The sequence below is a fragment of the Rhinopithecus roxellana genome, chromosome 5, assembly GCF_007565055.1.
Source record: "Rhinopithecus roxellana isolate Shanxi Qingling chromosome 5, ASM756505v1, whole genome shotgun sequence".
Lineage (NCBI taxonomy): Eukaryota > Metazoa > Chordata > Mammalia > Primates > Cercopithecidae > Rhinopithecus > Rhinopithecus roxellana.
In genome coordinates this window covers 76,387,780-76,408,102 of record NC_044553.1, presented here as the reverse complement: position 1 = coordinate 76,408,102, position 20,323 = coordinate 76,387,780, and the positions used below count along the sequence as shown (strand labels likewise).

General features: G+C 37.0%; 1 protein-coding gene across 2 annotated transcripts in view; it reads left to right on the top strand.

The window, feature by feature from the left end:
• The window catches only part of REC114 (REC114 meiotic recombination protein), a 139,492-nt gene that overhangs the window by 104,330 nt on the left and 14,839 nt on the right, over window positions 1-20,323 (top strand). Inside the window, exon 3 of one of the 2 annotated variants that reach the window (XM_010383273.2) lies at window positions 14,973-15,056. The exons of the other annotated variant lie outside the window; for it this stretch is intronic. Within the exon in view, the coding sequence (XP_010381575.1) occupies window positions 14,973-15,056 (84 nt within the window). The remainder of the gene's footprint in view (window positions 1-14,972; window positions 15,057-20,323) is intronic. 2 annotated transcript variants of the gene reach the window in all.

Sequence of the window (20,323 nt, the reverse complement as noted above, 5' to 3'; positions counted from 1 at the left end):
TTACCTTGATGAATACCAAAACTGTTGTGTCCAGATGAACTGCAGGCAAGAACAGAGCTTTCTTTTTCCTTTCCTTTTTTTTTTTTTTTTTTGGAGACAGTCTCACTCTGTTGCCCAGGCTGGTGTGCAGTAGCGTGATCTTGGGTCACTGCAACTTTTGCCTCCTGGTTTGAAGCAATTCTTGTGCCTCAGCCTCCTGAGTAGCTGGGACTACAGGCATCCACCACCATGCTAGGCTAATTTTTGTATTTTTGATAGAAATGGGTTTTTGCCATGTTGGCCAGACTGGTCTTGAACTCCTGGCTTCAATTGATCCACCTGCCTCAGCCTCCCAAAGTTCTGGGAATACAGGCATGAGCCACTGGGCCTGGCCTAAGAGCAGAGCTTTCAATGGAAATTTTTAACAAGTGGAATCTAGATCCCAAAGCATTTATTCAAAGAACTGCAACAGGAGATGAAACATGGCTTTACCAGTATGATCCTAAAGACAAAGCACAATGAAAGCAGTGGCTAGAAAGAGGTGGAAGTGGTCCAGTCAGAGCAAATGCGGATCAGTCAAGTGCAAAGGTCATGGCAATAGTTTTTTGGGATGCTCAAGGCATTTTGCTTGTTGACTTTCTCCAAAGAATGATAACATCTGCTCATTATGAGTGTGTTTTGAGAAAATTAGCCAACATAGAAAAACTTGAGGAAAGCTTTACCAGAGAGTCTTTCACTACAACAGCACTCTTGTTTATTCTTTTCATCAAATGGGGGCAATTTTGTGAGAGTTTTGATGAGAAATCACTAGGCATTCACCTTACAGTCCTGGTTTGGCTCCTTCTGACCTCTTTTTTTGTTTCCTAATTAAAAAATCTGTAAAGGGTACCCATAATGTTAAAGAGATGGCATTGACATGCTTAATTTCCCAGGGTCCTCAGTTCTTTAGGGATGGACTACATAGCTGGTATTGTTGCTTATAAAAATATCTTGAATTTGATGAAACTTATATTGAGCAAAGTTTATATTTTTTATCTTTTAATTTTTCCATGATCTTTAAGTCCCCTTGTATGTAAGCGTCTGTTTTTGGATTTTATTCTATCTCATGTATCTATATGTCTATTATGTCAAAACCATACTGTCTTGAGTACCCTAATTTTAAAATTGTGTTGAAATTGATGGTGTAACTCCCCCATCTTTATCCTTTTTCAGGCTTATTTTGGCTATTCTATGTTCTTTGCATTTCCATATGAATTTTTAAGTCAGTTTGTTAATTTCTACAAATTTATGCAAGATTTTAACTGGGATTTCATTTAATCTGTGTATCAATTTGGGAACAACTGACATCTTAACAATATCATAATCTAATCTATGGACATGGTTGTCTTAGCTTGTGCTGCCATAGCAAAATGCCATAGGCTTGGAGGCTTAAACAACAGGAATTTGTTTTTCATGGTTCCGAAAAGTCCAGGAAGAAGGTGCAGGCCAATTTTGTTCTCTGGTAAGGGCTCTCCTCCTGGCTTGCAGAAGGCTGCCTTCTTACTGTGTCCTAACATGGTAAAGAGAGAGAGAGGAAGCAAACTCTCTGGTGTCTTTTCTTGTAAGGCCCCATCCTCATGACCTCATGTAAATCTGATTACTCCCAAAGACTCTCATCTCCACATACCATCACAGTGCGGTTTAGGACTTCAACAAATGAATTTTTGGGGGAACACCATTCAGTTCATAGCAATGGTCTGTTCCTCCACTTGTTTAGTTCTAATTTAATTTATTTCAATAGGGTTTTGTAGTTTTCAGTGTTCAAACGTTACATATATTTTGGTAAATTCATTTTTAAGTGTTTTGTATTTTTCCATGCTACTATAAACAGCTTTAAAAAAACTTTGATCTCCAGTTTTTCTTTGCTAGTATGTAAAAATACAATTGGTTTTTGTATATTGACCTTGTATTCTATGACTTTGCTAAATTCACTTACTAGTTCTACTAGCCCTTTCGTACACTTCATAAGACTTTCCCAAGTACACCATAATGCCTCTGGGAATATAAAGATAGTTGTACATGTTTATCTCTAATCTCTATGCCTTTTCTTTTTCTTGGCTGATTATACTGACTACAGTGTTGAATACAAGAGGTGAGATTTGACTTCTTTGCTTGGTCCTATTGTTAGAGGGAAAGCATTCAGTCTTTTGCTAGTAAGTGTGATATTAGATGTAGATTTTTCATAGGAGTTCTTTAGCAGGTTGAGAAAGTCTCCTATTCTCAGTTAGTTGAGATTTTTAAAAAACCATGAGTGGATGTTGAATTTTGTGAAAGGCTTTTCCCCATCTGTTAAGATGATCATGATGTTTCTATTTTAGTCCATTAGTATGATGAATTAATTGATTTTTAAACATTAAACCAACTTTCCATTCCTGGCATAAATTCTACTTGGTTATGATACATTATGTTCTTCACATATTGCTGGATTTGGTTTTTAATATTTGTTAAGGACTTTTGGCATCTAGGAATACTGATCTGTAACTTTTTTTTTAATGTCTTTGGTTTTAGTATAGGATTGCATGATTTCCTCCTTAAATGTTTGATAGAATTCACCAGTGAAACCCATTTGAGTCTGGAGTTTTCTTTGTTGGAAGGTTTTAAACTACACATTACAATTTTTAAATAGATAATGTATTTCTTTTGGATTCACTTTTGGTATTTTGTGTCATTCAAAACAGTTTTTTACTTCATCTAAGTTGTGAAATGTATTTGCATAAAGTTACTATTTGTTTTTGTTTGTTTTTTTTTTTTGAGTCCGAATTTTGCTCTTGTTGCCCAGGCTGGAAGTGCGGTGGTACAATCTCAGCTCACTGCAGCCTTCACCTCCTGGGTTCAAGTGATTCTCCTGTTTCAACCTCCTGAATAGCTGGGATTACAGGCACGCACCACCACACCCAGCTAATTTTTTGTATTTTTAGTAGAGATGGGATTTCATCATGTTGACCAGATGGTCTCGAACTCCTGACCTCAGGTAATCCACCTGCCTCGGCCTCCTAAAGTGCAGGGATTACAGACGTGAGCCACTGAAGCCAGCCAAGTTGTACTATTCTTACTATCTTTTTAGTGCCTATGGGATCTGTTGTGCCATCTTCTCTTTTATTCTTGTTGTGGATTTGTGTCTTCTCACTTTTTATTCTTGATCAGTCTAGATAGAGATTGTCATTTTTTCAAAGGTCTGTATTTTTGTTTCATTAAATTTTGTTTTCTGTTTCATTTGCCTAAGCTCTATATTTATTTCCTTCTACTTATTTCTGGTTTAGTTTGTTATTTTCTGTCTTCATACAGTGAAAGCTTATATTATTGATTTTTTCTAAGTATTTAAAATTATAAGCTTCCCTGTGAGTACTATTTTCACTATATGTCCCAATTTTTTTTTATGTTGTATTTTCATTTTCATTGTTTAAAATATGTTTTATTTTGTGATTTTTTTTACCCATGGGTAATTTAACATTGTGTTATTTAATTTGTAAATATTTGGAGATTTTCCAGTTATCTTTATGTAATTTTTTTCTAATTTAATTCAGTTATGACCAGAAAGCCTACTATAGTATTTCATTCTTCTTTTAAAAACCTACTCTGTATTATTTCAGTCTTTATGCAAGGTATGCATATGGTATATCTTTTTGAATGTTTTATGTGCATTTGAAAAGAATGTATATTCTGCTGCTGATGATAGGTATTCTATGAATGTCAGATTAATTTGGTTGATTGTGTTAAGTGTTCCATATTCCTAATGTTATTCAGTCTACAAGTTCTGTCCATTACTGAAAAAGGAGTTTTGAGGTTTCCAATTCTAATTGTAGATTTATTTCTCCTTTTAATTATGTCGGTTTTTGCTTCATGTATTTTGAATAGCTGTTATTGGGTGCATGCACATTCAGGATTATTACGTTTTCTTGATGAATTTAACCCTTTATCCTAATGAGATGTTCCTTTTTATCTCTGGTAACGATCCTTGACCTGACATATGTTTGTCTGAGATTGATATAGCCATTCCAGTTTTCTTATGATTAGAGTTTAAATGCCATATCTTTTTATATATTTTTGTTTTATCTGTTTCTTTACATTCAAAATGAATTTCTTCTAGATAGAATATCGTCTGATCTTGCTTTTAAAATCTATCCTGACAACCTCTTTTTAGTGTTTAGACCATTTGCATTTAATGTGATTTCCTGTGTAAGTTTAAATCTGCCATCTCATTTTCTGTTTATCACATCTATTTTTTTGTTTGTTTCTTTTTCCCTCTTTTCCTTACTTTTAGGTTAATTCAGTGTTTTTTAGGATTCCATTTCATTTTCACAGTTGGTTTATTAGCTACTCCTCCTTTGTCACCACCCACCATGGCTGCTGTAGGGTTAACAATATACGTCTTTAACTTAGCACAGTCTGTCTTCAAATATGCCACTTCCTGTGTAATGTAGGAAACTTAACAATAGTGTACTTCCATTTGTCCCCTGGACAAATGTGCTACTGTTGTCATGTAGAGCATATTCATGAAATAGCTTCTTAAACACACTTTTCTGCTAATTTTATCATCTCTTAAATTTCTGAGTTTGTTTCTGTTGACTCATTTTTCTCAAGGCTACTAGTCATTGTTGCTGGTTTTTCATATATCTAGTACTTCTTGATCAGATGTCAGATATTGTGACTTGTACATTGCTGAGTGCTCACTTTTGTTGTATTCCTTTAAAGAGTACAGAATTTATTTCAAGCAAGTAGTTAAGTTACTAATAATCAGTTTGACCATTTTGAAGCTTATTTTTAATATCTTTTAAGGTAGATCTAGAGTAGTCTTTACTCTAAAGCTGATTTAGCAATACTCCTGATGCATTTTTTTTTTTTTTTTTTAATAGAGATAGAGTCTCATTATGTTGCCCAGGCTAGTCATGAACCCTTGGCCTCAAGCAATCTTCCCATCTTGGGCTTCCAAAGTACTGGGACTATAGGTGTAAGCCACCGCATCTGGCCCTCATGTACGTTTTCTACTGAATGTCCTGTGTATTCAATGAAGTCTCTCTACTCTAGCTAGTTGTAACTTAAACATTCCCAGACCTGTGGAATTCTAGGACTGTTTGACTTACACTTCCTGGTGATTCTTATTTTTCCAGAAGTTGTTCTTGCTCAGTCTTACAGTATTTCATTCTGCGTATGTACAGATAGCTATTCAACCAGAGATTCAAGGAACGCATATGCAGGTTTCTTTTTTTTTTTTAATTTATTTTTTATTATAAGTTCTAGGATACATGTGCATAACATGCAGGTTTGTTACATATGTATACTTGTGCCATGTTGGTGTGCTGCACCCATCAACTCGTCAGCACCCATCAATTCATCATTTATATCATGTATAACTCCCCAATGCAATCCCTCCCCCCTCCCCCCTCCCCATGATAGGCCCCGGTGTGTGATGTTCCCCTTCCTGAGTCCAAGTGATCTCATTGTTCAGTTCCCACCTATGAGTGAGAACATGCGGTGTTTGGTTTTCTGTTCTTGTGATAGTTTGCTAAGAATGATGGTTTCCAGCTGCATCCATATCCCTACAAAGGACGCAAACTCATCCTTTTTTATGGCTGCATAGTATTCCATGGTGTATATGTACCACATTTTCTTAATCCAGTCTGTCACAGATGGACATTTGGGTTAGTTCCAAGTCTTTGCTATTGTGAATAGTGCCACAATAAACATACGTGTGCATGTGTTCAGGACATAGGCATGGGCAAGGACTTCATGTCTAAAACACCAAAAGCAACGGCAGCAAAAGCCAAAATTGACAAATGGGATCTAATTAAACTAAAGAGCTTCTGCACAGCAAAAGAAACTACCATCAGAGTGAACAGGCAACCTACAGAATGGGAGAAAATTTTTGCAATCTACTCATCTGACAAAGGGCTAATATCCAAAATCTACAAAGAACTCAAACAAATATACAAGAAAAAAACAAACAACCCCATCAAAAAGTGGGCAAAGGATATGAACAGACATTTCTCAAAAGAAGACATTCATACAGCCAACAGACACATGAAAAAATGCTCATCATCACTCGCCATCAAAGAAATGCAAATCAAAACCACAATGAGATATCATCTCACACCAGTTAGAATGGCAATCATTCAAAAGTCAGGAAACAACAGGTGCTGGAGAGGATGTGGAGAAATAGGAACACTTTTACACTGTTGGTGGGATTGTAAACTAGTTCAACCATTATGGAAAACAGTATGGCAATTCCTCAAGGATCTAGAACTAGATGTACCATATGACCCAGCCATCCCACTACTGGGTATATACCCAAAGGATTATAAATCATGCTGCTATAAAGACACATGCAAGTTTCTAAAGCTCTTCCTCTGTATTGCCTTCCTCTCTTGAGTACCCTGCCCAGAAAACTGCAGCACCTGGCCTAGCTGACCTCTGTCTCTTTCTTCTCAACTCATTGGGATTGCAGGCTCTGTTTGGATTTCCATTCTCTGAGCCAAAGTCTGGAAATTAATTTTAGGAAGAAAGCCTGGGTGATGGTAGGGCTCACTTTATTTGTCTCCCTTTTATCAGATATCACAGTTCTGTACTGTCTATTTTCTACTGTCTGCAAATAGTTGCTTCCAATAGTTTTGTCTAGTTTTCTAGTTGTTTATAATAGGAGTATAAATTTTGGCTCTCTTATTCTCTGTTGATCAGAAATTACATCATAGCTTTTGAATTTTCTTACATCTCCCTATAAAAATAGGTCAAACAGGGCTGCAAAACCAAAGACCCATGGATAGCATCTACAACTAAAACTAGATGACTAGGCATTCCTGTGACCTTCCAAATATGAGTGGATGGAGCTAAATCACTGACAGCTTGAAGACCTGTGTGATGTTGTTATCTACACAGGAAAAAAAGAAAAAAAAGGAAGGCAGTTCAGCTTCTGATACCTTGAGATTACTAAAGCTATATCAAAAGGACAGAGCCAACTTGTAAAAGTCCCCATAGCTAAAGAGAGGTAATGTAAGGATCAATAACTGCAAAGGATTGAAACAGCAATTATATTTAAATTTATAAGTTTCAAATGACATTTAAAAAACCCCTTATCATAATCTTTGGAGGATACTAGAGAACCACCTCATTATTTTGAAAGCTGGTGAATATAAGAAATGAGGTGAGCATTTATCCCACCTTTCCTATTTTTACCTAGTATAACAAAATAGTTGATGAGGCAAAATTCCTTTTTTGAGATGTATTCCATCTCATAAAGAATGAATGAAAAAGTTTAAAAATCACCATTTTGCAACCCCAGATGAATTAATGAGTCTAGGCAGTGATTATCAATGGCTGCTAATATCACAAAAAGAACAATAAAAAACCACTATGTACCTACTACGGAATCATATACCTGTCACTTAGGAAGTAATCTTATAAAATCTGAGGGGAAAAAAAAATCCAACCTGAATCTGCAAGCTTCTTGATGTACCACTTTTTGAGAATTATAAGACAGAGTTACATATTAAAACACACCATGGAGATACAAAAACAAAATTGAGTGAGGGGACTTTAGGACAGGGATTAGCACACAATACATAGGACATATCTGGCCCATTGCCTGTTTTCATATGACTTGAGCCAAGAATAGTTTTTACATTTTTAAATGGTTGAAAAAATTCAGAAGAATATTTTGTGAGATATGAAATTTCTATGAAGTTCCAATTGCAGCATTCATAAAAAACTTTTGTTGGAACACAGCCATGCTCATTTGTTTATGTATTGTCTGTGGCTGCTTTCATGCTGCAAGGGCAGAGTTGAGTAGGCGCAGGAGTCTATACAATCTAAAATGCCAAAATATTTACCCACTGGCCCTTAACAACAACAACAAAAAATTGTCAATCCCTAATCTAGAGGACTAATGACCCAGCTTCTTTAACAAAACAATTCCAAGAAAAGGAAAAATCAGTAAGACTTAAGAGACAATCAAGTATCACAATATGTGGACCTTATTTGGATCCCTATTCAAAACACAATGTTTAAAAAACCAAGATCATCGGGAAAATGTGAACAGCAACAAAGATACTTGATGATATTAAGGAATTGTTAATTTTTAAAGGTGTGATGATTTTGTGATTATATTTTAAGAGGTCCTTCCTAGCTTTTAATTTTTTTATTTATTTTTATTTTTGTTTTATTTTTATTTTCTCCCTCTGTCTCCCAGGCTGGAGTGCAGTGGCGCGATCTCGGCTCACTGCAAGCTCCGCCTCCCGGGTTCATGCCATTCTCCTGCCTCAGCCTCCCAGCAGCTGGGACTACAGGAGCCCGCCACCACGCCCAGCTAATGTTTTTTTTTTTTTTTCTTTTTGTATTTTTAGTAGAGACGGGGTTTCACCATATTAGCCAGGATGGTCTCGATCTCCTGACCTTGTGATCCACCCACCTCGGCCTCCCAAAGTGCTGGGATTACAGGCATGAGCCTGGGATTACAGGATTACGCCCGGCCGTTCCTTAGCTTTTTAGAGATAGACTCTGAAATATATTCAGATACTTGGATTTGCTTCACAGTAATCCAGGGAGATGGGAGTTATTGAGTGTGGATGTAAGTAAAATAAGATTGGCCATGTTATGAAAAATTGTGATTGGAAGATGGGTGCGTAGTGTGATGGCTCATCATACTGTTTTACTATTTTCTCTAGCTTTGAATGTTTGAAAACTTAGAAATAAGTTCAAAAAATCAGTTCAAAGGCCATTTCCTCTGGGCCTAGTAATCGAATGCCTCTTTTCTGTGCTTCTGTAGAATCAAGGAACTTAACCAGATTAATTATTATTGGGTGGTTATTTATTTAATTTCCCCTGGACTCCCAGCTCCTTGAGGGCAAGGACCATTTGACTTTGATCTGTAGTGTCAGTTATAGGACATAGCACATAATCTGGTACATACTTCTGGAACAAAAATAGTGACTTTTCATGGCATACCATGATTTCTAGATGATAAAAATTCTAAAACACAGTCGTCCTTTTTTTGACATTATTTATTTTTATTTACTTTACTCCTTCCAAATAGCCTATAGTTCAGCATGAAACCAAACTGGTTATATAGCTTTTATAAATCAGGAAAAATATAACTCCAAAATAAAGTAAGTTATAGAATGGGCATCTTAATTTGAGCTGTCTCAGTCTGAGACATGATATTATTTAAGTGTGGAATAGGTACTTAGAAGTAAGGCAGATATTTCTTCTCCAAGCACAATATTGTATGTTTCTGAATATTGCAAAAATATCCATATTCAACTCTAAGATCAAAATCTAATCAGCTACAAATTATTTCTATCTACCTTCTTATTCCCTTTTGTTAGCTTAATACCTTAATTATTAGTTTAATAACCTAACAACTGGTTATGATTATTGAAAGTTTAATTTTTGCCTGGGTGTAGTGGCTTAAGCCTATAATCCCATCACTTTGGGAGGCCCAGTCTGGAAGATTGCTTGAGATCAGCCTGTACAACATAGTGAGACCCCATCTCTACAAGAAATTTTAAAATTAGCTGGGCATGGTGGTGCATGCGTGTGGTCCCAGCTACTCAGGAGGCTGAGGTGGGAGGATTGCTTGAGCCCAGGAGATCAAGGCTGCAGTGAGCTATTATCACACCACTGCACTCCATCCTTGGCAACAGAGCAAAACCCTGTCTCCAGAAAAAAAGAAAAAGTAATTTTAGAAAGCCCAATCTTTTGCTTTGTTTTCCCTCTTCACATTGTTGCCTTCATATCTGTAGCGATTCTCTTATCATGGATTTTTTTTTTTTTTTTTTTTTTTTTTGTCTGTTTTCAGTGTAATTTGATCCTCACAAACTGAGCTCCAGGATAGTGAGTCAGAAACACAACCCTGAAGCTTAAGCCAGGGTCTAATTTTTAAATAAATCACCTGGCACCAAAACACCTTATCACATTCATCAAGAAGACCTTTTGGTGTTCTGGGCTTGGGGACAAGGTGGATTGTCAAATGATTAGTCATCAAGTTATTTTTGTAACCTTATTCTCCTATGCTGTTTTCCTCTGAATCAGGGTTTTTACAGCAGGTGTGAACATTTATAATTGTCATTTTCATAAAAATAAAATGCTGTTTTCTTCAAAGCATTTACAAAATCATAACGGGAAGATTTTAAAGCTAATTTACCTAGCAAAATGCCAGTGACACCCCATGATATTCTCCTGGCTTCCTTGCCCAAACTGGTAGGTGAAGTCAGAACTGAGGGGTGCCTGAGGTACTAATGGAACTAGCTCAGTGACAGAGTCAACAGCAAGGGAAACAGACTCAGTAGGGTTAAGGGCACGGCTAGTTTTTCCCACCATCTTTGGACTTCCGATTGTGTACATCTTATCTCTACATCCATTTTCTTAGGTACTTTCCTCCCTTCCCTTGATGGCTTCATTTTTATCTCTATGGCAAGTCTTCATTATGTATGATAACAGGGGCCACGGAGAGCATGGATGACCACAATTTAGAAATGCGCTTCATAACTTATAATGCATGAAGACCAAAGCTCGTGATCCTCTTTATATGAAGTGTAGTGTGGCGCCCCACCTTGGTATCATGTGGCATTCTGGCCACTGCCCCTCAGGGAGGCAGTGCCAGAACTGGGAAAATTAAGGGATGGGTCAAAGTGTGATAGGAGGAAATGGGGGTGTCAACCATGTGCCAGAAATTGGCCCTCTTTCATTCAACAGACATGCTGGGCACAAAGATGAATGTACCCAGTTTTTGATCTCATGAAGTTTGCAGTGAGGTGTAGGGGCTACAAAAAGAAGACAGGGTAGAAGCAACAGCCAGCCATTGCAGGGCACAGCACCTCCTGCTGCTGGATTCCATGCAGATTTGACAGCCCTTATTTCTACTCCATCCCTGTGCATCACCTGACACAGTTGACAAGTTTCTCTGCTGGAAACTCTCACCCCTCTTAGCTTCCACATTACTCTGTCCTGGACATTCATTCTTGGTTTTGGCTCTTGTTCTTTTTTCTGATGGTAAATTAGCATTTCCTAGAGTTCTTCACTCTTGCCCATCCCACCCAGTGCTATCAATTCTGAACCTCAATTTTTCTACCTCAGCACTTTCCTGGATTATGACAGACTCTCATCAGTTAACAGTAACTTCCTTTGGCAGTGATTCTTGACCTGGTGGGGGAACAGTATCCAAAGCTCCAGTAGCAGAAGCTCCCTGGGTGATTTTGACACATTTCCCCCTCCTCTTGGATAGATTCTCTCTTATATTTTAGCCCCTAGCACGGTGGCCAGCTGTGGTAGGAGCTCAGTGATGTTAACCGCGTGTTTAATGGCAGTAAGCACAGGATGCTATGAGAACACAGAACAGGTTACTTAATTGTGAGAAAGTCAGGAAAAGCTACAGAGAAGCTATCAGTTGAGCTAAACTGAATTTTCTAGATGGATAAGCCTTAAAGAGATTCAAACAGGTGGGTTTTCATAGCAAGGCAGATCAGTTATTGAAATTTATGTATGGCAAGTGGTTAGACACACAGGCTTCTTTACTAAATCTCAGCATTAGGAGAAAAGAACTCTTTCTGAATTTTGAACAAGATTAGCATAAGTCAAATAAAAGTAAGATGTTCTATATCATTGGATAGGTAATCGATTTGTGGTCATCACTTCTCCCAAGAAATGATACTGGTCCTGGTATGAAATAGTCTAATTAATTTTTAAAAATAATTTCAACTTTCATTTTAGATTCAGGGGTACATGTGCAGGTTCATTACCTGAGTATATGGTGTGATGCTGAGGTTTGGGATACAAATGATCCCATCACCCAGGTAGGGAGCATAGTACCCAGTAGACAGTCTTTTAATTTTCATAAAGAGTTTCATTTATTCACTCAATAAACTTACTTAAGCACCTTCTAGTGTTGAGCACTATAATAGGTGCTGTATATTCATCAGTGAGCAAAACAAACAGCCCCTTCCCTCATGGGGCTTATAGTCTAGTGAAAAAATAGACATTAAGGAAATCACTACAAACACACAGAATGATGAATGCTATGAGAGAACGTGGATTGTTAAGGGAAAGTACAACAGGGTCACCTAGTTGAGATTAGGCAAGAAGTGAACAATGATCAGAGGTTAATTAGGCAAAAAAATTAGAGGGAAGAGGCAGAGAGAAGAGATGTAGGAAACTCCAGGGCAAAATGGTTTGAATAAATTGAGGAAGAGTCATAAAGCGGCTCAACTAAGAGTTGCTGCTGAGGAGGAAGGGCACACCCCTTCTCAGGTCCTGCTTCTGCCTCTTCCTTGAGTTCATGCCATATTGTAGTGGGTATCCCCCATCAACTCCAGCGACAGTGGTCTCCTTGCAGGTTCCCAGACAGGCTATGCTGTTTCATGCCTTTTAAAAATTGTGGTAAAAAACATGCAACATGAAATGTACCCTCATTTGAAGTGTTCAGTACAGTATTGTTAACTATAAGCACAGTGTTGTCCAGCACAAATCTAAGCATTATGCATAACGTAAGCATTAAGCATAGCATTAAGCAATAATGTTGTGCAGCACAAATGTTTGCATAAATTTTCTCACATACATGCATAAGAAGCTTACACAGCTCAAAAATCAGAGCAATGTTAAAAAGGCATAGAGAAGGCTTTTATTCCCACCCCTGCCCCATCTGTACTGTTCGCCTTCACTCCCTGCAAATGGTTATTAGCCTCTTGTGTATTAGTCCTCCAGTTCTTTATGTAAAGAATATACATTGTTCTGTCTTATTAAAAAAAAAAGTAGCATGTGATGGACATTGTTACGTAGCTTGCTTTTTTACCTAACAATATGTGTTAGAGTTCAGTTTATATAAAGCTGCACTGTCCAAGAAGGTCAGTAGGAGTCATATGTGGCTGTGGAGCACTTGAAATGTGGCAGGTGCAACTAAAAATGGAATTTTAAATTTTATTTAATTTAAATTTAGGTTTAAAAAATGAAAGTGAAAAATATCTTCCTATTAATCTCAACTTTATTGTTTTAATAGGACTACATTTCACTTTAACCATTGAAAATCCAACATCCAAATTGAGATGTGGTATAAGTGTAAAACACACACTGGATTTCAAAGACAGTACAAAAAAATGCAAACTGTCTCATTAATGTTTTACATTGTTTACAATCTAGTCATCAATTTGTTCAATGTTTTTTGATATAATTGGTTAAATAAATATTAAAACCAATTCTGCCTATTTCTCTTTTTTTAAAGTGATACTAGAAAACTTCAAATTACATATGTAGCTCAAATTCTGTTTCTTCTGGACAGTGCTGATATATAACATTTACTACTTTTTACACCTGTATAGTATTCCATTGTATAGAGTACCACAATTTACTTAACCAATCCACCTTTGATGCATATTTGAGTTGTTTCCAATCTTCTGTTAGAAAAAAAAAAAAAGCAGAAATGCTTACCCTTCTCCATGCATCACTTCATACATGTGCAGGTTGATCTGTAAAATGAATTCCTGGCATTGGGATTGCTGGGTCCAAATGTAAATACATTTGTAATTTTGATATTGCCAAATTGCCCTCCATAAGCACTGTACCAATTTGCACTCCCACCAGCAATGTGTGTACCAGTTTCCTCATATATTGCCACTCGAAACTACAATTAACTGTATTTTTGGATGTAATAATCAACATTTCTTTTTGCTAATTCTGAAAAGGTTTTAAGAAATCATAAATGGTTTGCCTAACTTCTTTTTCCATTTGAGAAAAAAAAAAAAAAAACGGATACCGATAAAATACTTAGAATTAGCATTTCAGAACTGACTCTTTTTTTTTTGAGATGGAGTCTCGCTCTGTCGCCCAGGCTGGAGTGCAGTGGCGCAGTCTCAGCTCACTGCAACCTCTGCCTCCTGGGTTCACACCATTCTCCTGCCTCAGCCTTCCGAGTAGCTTGGACTATAGGCGCCTGCCACCACACCCGGCTAATTTTTAAATTTTTGTTATTATTATTTTTTAATTAAAGCATCAAAGAAGTAACCCTCACTGTCTCCCAGGTTGTAAATTTCTGTGAAAGTTGCAACTTTCACCATACTGAGATTTAAGCACAGGGATTTTGTGAGGGTTCAGATGAACAAGGGACTACATTTTCTTCTGTTTTTTAAGAGTTGGGGATTTCTCAGATTACTCCAGCAGCCTTCCCTAGCTATGGTGGACTAACATTTAAGGGTAGACTGGCAGTTCGCATGCAGTTTTTGCGTGTTGTAAGTTAATCTCCTGGATTGGTTTTACTGTATGCTAAACATATTCTAACTCAGTGGGTTGCTTAACTGAGGAAACGCACTGACAACATAACTGGTGCTTAAGAGCTGCCATAATCATCAGATAGTTCATTCCACTGACTTCATTAGTAAATGGTAGATAAAGTTTATCTTTTCACTTTATGGATCTAACGGTTGTCTTTCATTTGAGACTTGTGTGCCCTCTACTGCCCTCTTTGCCTGTTTTTGTTTTTTCAGATGGAAATAAAGTAAGCATTCAGTATCCAAAAGCAAAATGCTTTAAATTTTCCATTCATAGGAACCTGAAAATAAGATTCTTGTGAAGAGAATTCTTACTATGGAGTTAGAGATATGCCAGATAAGTTAATAAATCAGTATAATGGAACCCTTGATTTGGGGGGATATAAAATAATATTTTGGCAAATTCTAGAGGCATTTTATATCAAATATGACTATGGACACTTAACTCTCTTTAGTATTGTATTGATTTTCAACATAAAAAGATTAAGAAAAAAAGTTGTCTTTATGTTGCTCATGCAGGAAAAGCACCAGGACATTAAGGACTTAGTATAAGGGTCATCCTTGGCAACTGGTTGTATTGAGTCATTGCTACTATGTTTGAGTTACACAATAAATAAATATACAACTTTCTAACAGGAAGTAGCTGCAGCCACAGCTATTCTTCATATTTTTGCTTCTGTTGCTAATTTTTGCCTAATTATTTTGTTTCAGGAAGGGTTTTCACTCATTGGTAGCAAGGACTGGTTGAAGATTGTAAGACGCATGGATTGTCTGTTGTTTGGAACAACGATAAAGGCAAGATTTAAGCTAATGATCATACTCTTCTCATCTTCTATGTGTGTATGTTGGGGAGGTGTTTGGGAGCATCTCTTGGTAGGTGACATGTACTGGGAAGAATACAAATGTTTAAGAAAGGCTTGTACTATGAGCAAAACATGAAACAAGGACTGTAGAGAGGCAGAAGCCTCATTAGCAGGAAGACATTGCTAAGGAGTCAGGCTCTAATGGATTTATCAATATGCATCTGATGGAGCTGTGCAGCCATTCTCTGTCCCCCAAGCACAAATCGGGAGGAGGTGGAGTGCATCATTTGTCTTGCTATTTGGATGTTTAAAAAGGTGTATATTTTCAAATGATTCAGTGAATATGTATTTTCATTTTTTCTAATATTAAAAAAATTCTCTTTTACTTGCTTTCTAGCTGTATTAAGTGTAAAGAATGATCCTCATCAAAGAAACATGCATATTAATCACCTGGATCATTTTCCTTCAAAAATAACTATGAAAACCAATCTGTTAACATTCACGGAGTAGATAACATTGAAATTTAAGTGAAAGATACTAATTTTTGAGGGACTCAGACTCTGAGAGTTAGACGATTATCTAGTGGAAGGGTATTAACCTGGGGTACACAGACCCCAGAGTCTCCATAGAATTCAGGGGGTCCATGAACTTCTATGGATTTTCACTGACCTCTAATTGAAATTTATCATTTCCTTCCACTATGAATGTAGGCCAGCAGATCACAGTAGTTTTAGAACTTCTCACAAATGGAAATCACAGATACTTTCATATCACAGTTCAGTTGTATCTGACATCTCAAATGTTTATGCTCATCACTACCTGAAAATTAAGGTGTTTGTTAGTCCTACTAGATCTTTATTATCAAATACATTAATAAAGAAGCATATACATTAGTTCACAAATTAGCGCCTTAATATTGTAATAAACAAATTCAGTATAATTGATTTCTTTGTAAACTTGTGTATTTTGTGTGATTAAAAACATTGTTCTGAGTCCACTGGCTTACCAGATTGTCGCAGGGGTCTGGAGTACACACTCCAAAATGTTCAAGAACCCCTGTTTTGTTTCCCATATAAGGAAAGTGACTTAGGCCAATAGCCCAGGTTATGACTAGCTATCAGAGAACCAGGCTGTGGCTGCCTTTTGATCTTTGGACTTAGCTCCAGACCATATCATACTGAATGAATGTATAGATCTCTGAAAAAGTTATACCATGCTATATGTTTGAGTTTTAAATTTTTCTAAATATACATTATTACTAAAATTTTAAACTAACTACAAAGAGCAAAATAAAAATCAACCATAATTTGACCACTCAAAAATAATTATTAATATTCTGAAGATTTTACTAAGCATATATACTGTATCAGTTAGGATTGTGTTCAGATGCATGTAAGAGAAAAATCAGCTATAATGGCCTAAAAAAACAGATTTCCTTTTTTTTACTTAAAAGGAAACCTAGGCTGGGCATGGTGGCTCATACCTGTAATCCCAGCACTTTGGGAGGCCAAGACGGGCGGATCACCTGAGGTCAGGAGTTCAAGACCAGCCTGTACAACATGGTGAAACCCCATCTTTACTAAAAATACAAAAATTAGCCGGGGGTGGTGATAGGTGCCTGTAATCCCAGCTACTTGGGAGGCTGAGACGAGAGAATTGCTTAAACCTAGGAGGCAGAGGTTGTAGTGAGCCAAGATCACACCACTACACTCCAGCCTGGGCAACAGAACGAGACTGTCTCCAAAAAAAAAAAAAAAAAAAAAAAAAAAAATCTAGAAACAGGCAGTTGCTAGCATCATCCAGCAACTCAACAGTGTCCACGTTGGTATCTCTGTAACTCTCCTGGCTGCTCCCTCTTGGGTGCAGAATGGTTGCTACAGCTTTACTGAATTTCTATTGAAGGAAGGTCAGTATCACCTGGCCCTTTTATAAGGAAAGCATCCACTTTCCTATACAGCTTTCCACCACCCACAACTACCAGAAGATGCCTGCTTATGTGTCATGGACCAGTGTAATATGGCTGTCCCGAACTGCAAAGATTAGGAAAACGAGCGTTTGACATTTCCAGCCCCTCTTGTGGATTGGCTTGTGCTAACTGAGTGTCAACCATATAGATAATTTATAAAATGGGGATTGTAGTACTTTGTATCCTGTTCTTTTTATCAGGAACATTATACCAAGTCATTAATCTCTGAAAACACTCATAATGGCTTGGTAGCATGTTATTGTTTGGATGCACTAGGGTTTAACTCATCGCTAATTTTTCCACTATTATAAAAATGTTCTGATCTTCATAAGGATTTATTTACAGGATTCTTTACTTAGAAGTCCCAGATGTATACACTTTTTTAAAAAATTTATAAATTTGCCCTCCCAATAGGTTGTCCCTGCTTCTACTGTACTGGTAATGTGTAAGAATGTTCATTTATCCAAATCCTCTCCAACATGGTGATACAATTTAAATTCAAAAACTAGTTTCTAATTTGACAGGCAGAAATGAACATATTCCTTTAATTTGCATTTCTTATTAAAACTGATGAGCATGGTAATGTGACATTTGCATTTCTTCTGTGAATCACCTGTCTACTTCTTTTGCCTAGTTTTTCTCTTCTTCAAACTATGTATAATTTGTGTAGTTGTATAATTTTATATATTTGTGTATATACCATATGTATAGATTTTTTAAACATTTAAAGCTAGGAACCATTTGCCTGCTATTGTGAATGTGTTTTTTTTTTTTTTTTTTTTTGAGACGGCATTTTGCTCGTTGCCCAGGCTAGAGTGCAATGGCACGATCTCAGCTCACTGCAACCTTCGCCTCCTGGGTTCAAGTGATTCCCTCGCCTCAGCCTCCCGAGTAGCTGGGATTACAGGCATGCGCTACTACACCCAGCTAATTTTGTATTTTTAGGAGAGACAAGGTTTCTCCATGTTGGTCAGGCTGGTCTGAAACTCCTGACCTCAGGTGATCTGCCCGCCTCGGCCTCCCGAAGTGCTGGGATTACAGGCATGAGCCACCACACCCAGCTGTAAATGGTATTCTTTATCCCAAATATATTTCCAGCTAGTTATTATTGGATTTTTTTCTGAATTAAATTTAACCTCCTTACTAAACTTTAATTAACTGTTTGTTTTTTTAATTTCTAGGAAAGTGTTTTTATAATTTACAATTCTATTTCTTTCCAATGATTTATATTTTTTATTACTTTCCCTACCTTACCGAATTGTCTAGAACTCCCAGAACACTGTAATCATAGGGTTATAGTATCTTTGACATCTTCCTGACTTGCATGGGAAGTAGTGTTTACACATTAATTCCATCTCTGGCTGTTAACTGGATTTTTTTTTTTTTTTTTTTTTTTTTTTTTTTTTTGAGAAGAGTCTCGCTCTGTTACTCAGGCTGGAGCACAGTGTTGTGATCTCCGTTCACTGCAGCCTCGACCTTCAGGGCTCAAGCAATCCTCCCACCCCATCCTCCTGAGTAATTAGGACCACAGGAATGTGCCACCATGCCTAGCTAATGGTTGGATATTCTTTATCATGTAAGGGAAATCTCTTTCAATTATAGTTTATTTAATGCCTTTATCAGGATTACATATCATTTTATCAAATGCTTTTTGACAAGTATTAAGATCATGGGTTTTTTTCCTCCTTTGATCTATTGACTTGATGTAATATATTGACATTGAACCAACAGACTCTTCTTTTGCCCTATCTGGTAAAGAGTATCTTTGGTGCTTCATGCCTTGGATAACTTTTAGTTTTCAAGTATTATGCCAAAACACTCTTATTGACAAATGGAAGAAGTAAAATTTTCATTCCTTTTATAGCAATTTAATATAATAAATTCTGTGAGTAGTAAGCATTATATTTCTTTTCTCTCTGAACTGAAATAAGTAGGTTGAATAAATTCTGCCTACTTATAAGTAGGCTTCCCTTTTTCCAGCAATCCTGATCAAATAGGTTCTGGCTAATGGGCTAACAGTAGACATGTAATTCCTTATCTTAAGGGCACTTTGGCTCAAAGAAGTAAACACAAACAACCGCTGTCCTCTTTACTTCTCATTCCCAGTAACTCACTGAGGAGTTTTTAAAATGATTTCATCTAGCCAAGGCTTTGAGTATTGCCTTTTAGTTTCAAAGCAAAGAATCAAATAAAATGCTGAAGTACCTTCTCTGGTTAAGACCTTTTTCTGTACTTCCTCCCACATTTTCTATAGTAGAGGAATTCACAATAAGTGGTGGGGAAAACTGCTTCATTTGGGGTCTCAGTGGTAATGGAAAATTTCATACCCATCTGGGTGATGAATCTAAAACCAGAGGGAAAATCCACTGGGTTTGTGTGAGGCCTCTAGTGTCTCTTCGGCTATGTCGTGTTAACTGGGCTCCACATCTTCCAGGGCGTGACGATGCCTTGGAACACCTACTGTGGAGCCTGTAGCCTAAGCATCTCTGTATGGAGATGTTATTCATACCTGTGAGCCAGCATTTGGTAGGTCTAATCCCTTCCAGAAAGTGAAGCCTTGATTTTCTTGTGAGTACAATAAGTGAAAAGTGAAAAGATAAGTGAAAAGAGATGAGCACTTATCCTTAAATTTGCTTCCTTGAGTCCGTATTAGTTGTTATAACTTGAAATTAAGTGTTCTGAAGGAGGGTAGATACAACTTTACATGTAAGCCACCACTTAAGATACAGTAATTATAAGTCCATCTTCTTAGGTGATAGAAACTAGAGACTGTGTATTTGGCGAAGTTCGTGATTGTTGGTATACTTGAGAACTTTTCACTTCACAGCAAGAAGCTCTTTCTGACTTTTGATTATGGCATAAAAATAAATCTCATCAAGACTTTCAATCGTTAGCAGTCCCTCTGGTTAATCCAATGGAAAGTTTTCCATTATGGTAACCTATGGCACTGAGGATATAGGATGGAGATACAACTAATTTTCAGATTTTTCCTGATGTACCTGGGTTTTATCTTGGATCCACATGCGTTGAAGTAGTATTTCTGGCTTTAGATGATAAGCTTAAATTCTGAAATTTTTACAGAAGCAAACATGGAACAAGACTTCAGTTAGGCTGTTAGACATGTAACCTACTCTGTTGCTTTTTTGGAGTTACACTCCAAAAATCTCTAGCTATCCAAACTGATTCTTATATACATTCACATATAGACACCTGTAGACTTATATAACTGGTCTCAGGTTTTTGCCCTGCTTGTAGGCTGTCTGCTTGTGCATACAGCTTTTTAAAGCTAGCTA